General features: G+C 54.3%; 1 protein-coding gene across 2 annotated transcripts in view; it reads right to left on the reverse strand.

Annotated features, from left to right (window-relative positions):
* KDM8 (lysine demethylase 8) overlaps positions 1-6,519 on the reverse strand; it is a 12,473-nt gene extending 5,954 nt beyond the window's left edge. Inside the window, exons 1-4 of one of the 2 annotated variants that reach the window (XM_008066944.2) lie at positions 6,025-6,519; positions 3,110-3,276; positions 1,901-2,033; positions 1,253-1,297 (exon numbers count right to left, since the gene is read on the reverse strand). In XM_008066944.2, the coding sequence (XP_008065135.2) occupies positions 1,253-1,297; positions 1,901-2,033; positions 3,110-3,276; positions 6,025-6,393 (714 nt within the window). In that variant the 5' untranslated portion in view covers positions 6,394-6,519. Of the gene's footprint in view, positions 1-1,252; positions 1,298-1,900; positions 2,034-3,109; positions 3,431-6,024 lie in introns of those variants that run through there. The other variant, XM_021717046.1, reaches the window with a different exon arrangement.
* Positions 6,520-6,809: the final 290 nt, after the last annotated feature.

Raw genomic sequence — 6,809 nt, forward strand, 5'->3', positions numbered from 1 at the left:
TTTTTTTTTTTTTTTTTTTTTTTGAGTTGGGGTCTCTTTCTGTTGCCCAGGCTGGAGTGCAGTGGCATGATCACAGCTCACCACTGTCTTGACCTCCTGGACTCAGGTGCTCCTCCTACCTTGGCCTCCTAAAGTGCTGGGGTTACAGGTGTGAGCTACTGCACCTGGCTTTGTTGTTAAAATTCTGATTCATCTTAAAAATAACTGTGGGCTTTACCTCTACTCCTAAATACACCTCCTCTGGGCCTAGTGAACTACAAAGTGACTGCTCCGGGACAGGGAGCCAAGGTTACCTGCAGTTCCAGGGTGCCTGGCCCATGGTGACTATGCCCGGGGAGGCCATGCGCAGTAGGAGTGAGGCTAGGGAATAGGCTGGTCTCTCGGGATCACACAATAGGCACCCGATCAATCAGAATGCCCCTTTTCTTTACTTAGCAAGGAGGTAGACAGGAGGCAGGATTTCCAAGTCCTAATACAGAGAGGCCTGGGAAAAGACCGCTCCTAGCCCCCTTTAACTTCAAGCATGAGGCTCCTTGAGGCTGGCAGCCCCACGGGCCCTGGACCCTGTAAGGACGGGAGAGGGGAGAGCAGCCCTGGCCTGTAGATATAGCAGTTAAGCAACATCCCTGGGCCTCTGCCCAAAGCCTGCAGAGATGCCCTGTCTCCTGCTTGACTGTGGTCCTGACCCCACTGACTCAGGTGTTCCCCGTCAAGGCACATACCCTGGCCCTGTCCTCAAATCCTGCCACGTGCTGCCTCCCTGGGCACTCCTGCTGGGCCTGCCATGCGGGTAGGGGGATCTCAGGCCTGGCCAAGGCCACACCAGCCAAGTCTCTCTTGGGTTCCCAGCTTCATCTATCAGGTTTTTTGGGTCCCAAATCTCAAGGCATCTTCCTCCACTGCTCCCTTCCCTCCACCCCCACATCTAGCCACGCGCAGGGGCCGGCAGTTGTCACCTTGACCCTCTCCACCTGCCTTGGCATTGCCTCTTGGACGCCTGCCACAGCCTGGCCAGGCTCCTGCTTCCACAGCTGCCCCACTTCAGTTCATCTCTGAACAGTGGCCACCATGATCCTCGAAATACTGACAACCTCCCAACGTTTCCTGTCACATTAGAAAAGTGATGCGTAGGCCTCACCTGCTACTTCCTCTGGGCCACTGCGAGCTTTTCTGCCCTCTCATGTCAGAGCCAGGCAGGGGGGACAGGGAAAGGCGAGAAGGTGAAGGAGGAGGCGTGTGGTCTCAGACTCACCTGGTCAAAGAGTTGGTGCTGAGCCAGGTACCCGACGTCCCGTGGCTGATCCACAGGAGAAAACCGAAGTGAAAGACAAAGCCCAGTTAGTTGTGACAGACGCCCTCCTGATGCTGCTGTCAGCAGGCTCCTAGCACCGCCCCTTCGTTCCATCCTGCATGGGATCCTCTGATCCATACAGAGGCCCTTGGGTATCTTCACAGACCCCCTTGAGCACTGGGGTGCCCAGCTGGTAAAGCGCTGGCCCTCTCACCCAGCTGACTGGCAAACAACTTCACACAGTGGTGAAATTGTACAGGCAGAGATGTATGCAAACAGGTGCTCACATTAACATTAACTAAGAGTGGGAGCAATTTAACTTCTGGGAAAATTATCTGACAAGGAGTGATTACAATTTAAGATACACGTGCTCTTGACTCAGTTGTCCTTCTTTTGAACTATATTCACCACTGAACTGTACCCAAAAAAGGGACCTGGAAAGAATTCCTTGTCTGGCCTGTCCAGCTGCTGGCTGAGCCACCCGCCATCCTCGCCCTGGCCGTCCTACTGGCCACCGACTCCTCTGAAACCTCCCACCGCAGCACATGGAGGCCACACCCACAGGTACTCGTGAGGACAGAGGAAACCAAAGGAGTCCCAGGGCCATACCTCGTTCACGATGTAGGTGCTGATGAATTCGCTGACGGTCATGAGAGTCTGGGACCATTCCTCATCTGTGTACCTGGATCCAACTTCCACGGGGACAGTTCGGCAGCCAGCAACCTCCTGAATATACTCCAGGCTAGTGGAGACATGTGCATCGTCACCAGTGTCACCAGCATGGGCTGGGTGTGGTGCCATGTGTGCTTCACATGTAGTTTCCTTGCATGCTCAAACAATTCAGGAGGCAGAGATGCCCATCACCCCGCCCCACTGATGAGGACACATGGCACCCAGGGGTGACTGCCCAAGGCCTACGCCAACACACCACGCCGTGCAGCTCTGTGGATGGAGCCAGCACATCTGGTTTTCTGGGCTGTTCCACTCTCGCTTGCTGACAGCCCCTGACGGCTCTCTCATCTTGGCACTATGCTGAGAAACCTCTGAGCAAATGGTGGGTGGGGCAGGGGTGGCGAGAACTCCACTGGGCTCTGAACTCTGGTACCTGGGACTGACTCCGGGCTTTGTCAGTTATAGACCAGGGACCTTTAGTGTGTTACCCGCTCTCATCCCTGTTCCCCGCTTGCAAAATGGGGGCGATGACAGTGCCCGCTCAAAACCCACGATGGAGGCTGGCTGTGCCGATGGCTCCTGCAGTCAGAATTCCTCCACAGGTCCCAGGGAGCCGCTCCCTCCACACAACCACACCGGGCTGACGCCATCTGTCCCCTGTGAGCTGTGGCTCCCTATTTCCAAAATCATGCACTATGTGGCATCATGGTCTCTCCAGTTGCCTGTCTGATCTCCCTGTCACGAATCTGAGGAGGGACCAGAAACAGACACCACAGACCAGGGGACCCCACGGGGAGGAAGGGGTTGTCTCAGGTTACTCCTACACTGAGCCCCAGGCCCTGGGAAGGTCCATGGGATTCCTAAGATCCTGCAGAACTGATGATAGACATATCCAAGACTGCCACTCAGGAACTCATAAGGAAACAGCTTGGGCCAGCCAGCAGCAGAAGGTAAGACTCTTATACCCTCCTGCAGAAGTTCAGGGTCCCTTCCTTCTAAGTCCTGGTCAACCCCTGGGCAGTCATTCTCAGGGGCTGCTGGTGAGGTGTCTGTGGAGTGTATCTACCTGCAGAGCGTAGGATCAGGGACTCCCAGGGGACACTAGCATGGGAAGGGGGACCTCTTTGCCCTCCAGTGACTACCCACCTCCACTTCTTCATGCATGGCCAGTGGTCAGCCACGCCTTCCAGGATCACAGGCCTCCCGGGAACCAAAAAATGCTTCCTGAAGTACTGGAGGGATGGACGGTGAAGCCGGGGGACTGTGCTTTCCAATGTCACATCTGGAACTGATCCACGGGCATTCCGTGCTTTCTGTTTAAACACAAAAGCAAATGGCAACCACCTCAGAAAGTCAAGACCTGAGACAGCCACCAAGAATTTGAATCCATGGCAGAATAGCTCAGGTGCCATTAGTAACAACAACAGATATCATGTATTATTATTAGGGCTACTACTATGTGCTTTTCGTGAGATCAAAGTGTTTTTTCATACCACTTCATTAACAATGTTGGATCAATTTATAAGAGTAATCCATTGGTTTCCCAGAAAGTCTGCAGGAAAGGACATGTCCTAGACCACCTCTATCCTAACCACACAGGGCTTCTCACCCTGCACACGCCTTTCCCTTCTTTTTTTTCTTTGAGGTAGGGGCCTCACTCTGTTACCCAGGCTGTAGTGCAGGGGCAGGCTCACGGCTCACCACGGGCTCCACCTCCTGGGCTCAGGTGATCCTTCCACCTTAGTCTCCTGAGTAGCTGGGACTGCAGGCACGCGCTACCACACCCAGCTAATTTGGGTTTTTTTTTTTTTTTTTTTTGTAGAGACGAAGTCTTTCTCTGCTGCTCAGGCTGGTCACGAACTCCTGGGCTGAAGTGGTCCTCCCGCCTCGGCCTCCCACGTGCTGGGATGCAGGCGGGAGCCACCGCACCCTGCCTCCTTTCCCATCTCTCACACCTGCATCTCTGATCCTCAGGGAGCGGCAGCCGCCTCGTCCCTCCACCACTCAGCTAAGGCAGTCTCCACGCAGCCCTCAGTCCTTGCAATTGCTCATGAGTGGGTGCGTCATCATCTGCTTCACCGCCTCCAGCAGGTGACCTGAGCAAGTGACCTACTGTCCCTCAGTAAGTGGCAGTTTCCTCCTCTGTGAAACTGTGGCGAGAGAAGATCATACGTGTAGAGTGTGCAGGACCACGGACCAGCACGGGTCAGCTCCCCTCCCTCTTCATACTGTCACGATCCTCGAGGACAGGCTCTGAGGTCCACACAGCCCCTGCCCAAGCTGTCCTGCCTGAAGCTGCCTCCCCCAGCTGTTACCGCCTGACAGGAAATTCCTCCACAGCCTCACTGGAATGGAAGCTCCAGGAAGGCAGGGGCAGGGCCACCATCAGTGCCCAATCAGGGTGTTGAGCAAACCCTTGAGCGAACCCCCTCACACAGGCAAGGAAGCCGAGGAGGCACTGAGAGACCACCACACTACTCGAGTCGCAGGTGGGGTGGTAGCGGGGGAATCTGAGCCCAGGCAGGCCGACTCGAGCCCACACCCATGGCCCCTTTGCTATGTACACTGCCCACGCCAAGAGAACCACCGTGGGCATGAAGCCACCTCCAGAGTTCCTTGGGACAGACCTCGTGGGGGAAGAGGGTGTCACCCTTGGGTCAAAATGGACAGATCTTTGTCCCTCAATCTGCATGTCTGCCCTGCCCTTTGAAAGGTCAACCCACACAGCAGGCCTTCAGCCCACGGTACCCCTGGCAACAAGGTAACATGTAACACCACGTTTGCTCATTTAATAGTCAGAAATTGCTGCCTCGCTGCTTCTGCTATTTGCAGTCTTGTATTTTTAACTTTAATTAATTAACTAATTAATTAATTTTTGTTTGTGTTTTGTTTTTTTGAGTTGGAGTCTCACTCTGTCGCCCAGACTGGAGTGCAGTGGCCTCTCCCGGCCACTGCAGCCTTGACCTGCTGGGCTCCAGCGATCCTTCCGCCTCAGCCTTCCAAGTAGCCGGGATTACAGGTGCGTGCTACCATGTCCAGCTAATTTTTTGATTTATTGTAGAGATAGGTCTCGCCAAGTTGCCCAGGTGGGTCATGAACTCATGGGCTCAGGCAATCTAATCACCTCGGCCTCCCAAAGTGCGGGATTACAGGCTGAGCCACCAAGCCCGACCTGTTCTTGTTCTTTTACCTCTTGGGGCTCAAGCTTTTTTCCCTATTGATTTGTAGAATTCCTTCTATAATATAGTTGCTCTTTGACAGATTTGCTAAAGTTTCCCTTCCCTTTTTAAAGGTTCTGCTTTTATTCTGGTTACGTGTATGTGTGTTTAATGATTTCTATTTGCATTTTTCTCATATAAAAATAATAACCATTGTAGAAAATTCTGAAGACAGAGGAAAGCATTTAGAAAAATGTCAAAAACACCCCATAATTCCAGCACCCAGTATTTAGTGCAGATTTTGTCATTTCTGGCGGGGGTCAGTACTCTGCCATTTTACAGGTGAGGGAACTGAGGCCCAAAGGAGGTGAGTGGCTGGCCCTGGGGTGTCGCAAGAGGTCTGTGTGTCTGCACAGATCTGGAGCCTTCTGAGTAAACCATGCCCGGGGTGCTCTGTCACATGCATGAACCTAAGGGTGGGACAAATGGGTTCTGGAAACAGAGGTCAGCTAATTGTCGTATCTCATCTAAACTCAGCAGCACAGAGGCAGAACAGCCAGGAAGCTAGCCAGGAAGCTAGCCTGCCAGAGTGATACTTCAACAAGTTGACCAAGAGACAGGCTATAGTTGGCTGCAGCTCTCATTCACATAATCCCTTAAACTGTTTCTTTTCAGTTCACAAAACATGCCCCTCCGGCTTTCCCAAAAGGGCACTGCCTTTGCAGAAACTGGATTTTTTCTAAATGAACAGAGCTGCTCCATTTTCCAAATCAATGGCAATACTATTTTCCACCAGTGGGGCTGCATGTCACCAGGCCTCACCAAAGAGGAGAGCTGCCTCGATGTTTCTAGAACGGGACTGCTGGAGTGCTGGTGTGCTCAATGGCAATCTCACCCAGATACCTTTGCGCAGGGCTGCTCCGGGCTTGAGCTATGGGCAGGCCTCTTTCCAGCAGGAAGATGTGTCTGGAGGACAGCAGCGACTTTAAGGAGGATGTCCCCAAGGATGGCCGCCCCCATCAGCAGGCCCATGTCACAGACCCTCAGGGCTGCGGCCACGGCGGGGGCCTCCCCAGGTGCCTGGCACAGACACAGGGCTTTCAGTAGGCAGCCGAAGGCGAAGACCCGGCGCCAGTCTTTGTGCACGTCCTGCCACGCGCCGGTGTTGAGTCTCTCCCAGGAGTAGTCCAGGATCACCTCGCTTGTCTGCAGACATGCGGCCCTCCGGCCAGTGTAGAAAAACTCGGCGGCTTCCTGCAGCAACACCACCATACTCCTCTCCACCTCCTGGCTGAGGTCCAGCTTCAGCTCTTCTCTTGTGCGCGGCAGGAGCGCCCTGAGGGCCTCCCAGAGAGCACCTGCTCCCACCAGGGGGGGTCTCAGGCAGTGGGCGCCTTCAGCCATCGGGCCCACTGCTGGCTCGGTCGGCCTGTGCCTGGGGGAAGACACAAAAGTTGATCCCCCATGCACTCCCGGCTTCCCCATCTCGCAGTAACCACGTCTTCACAGCGGTCTTTTCTGCAAGGCAGAATGTCCACAAGAGCAGCACCCCCATCTGTCTGGAGTCACGGCTGCATCCCCAGGGCCTACAAGGCATCTGGCAGTCAGCAAGCACTGGAGAAATGTTTGCTTCGAAAGGATCACGTATTGTCCTTGCCCAATGCCTCCAACACTCCTCCTCTGCTTGG

This window comes from Carlito syrichta, unplaced genomic scaffold, assembly GCF_000164805.1.
Source record: "Carlito syrichta isolate Samal-C Ts95f unplaced genomic scaffold, Tarsius_syrichta-2.0.1 Scaffold309199, whole genome shotgun sequence".
Lineage (NCBI taxonomy): Eukaryota > Metazoa > Chordata > Mammalia > Primates > Tarsiidae > Carlito > Carlito syrichta.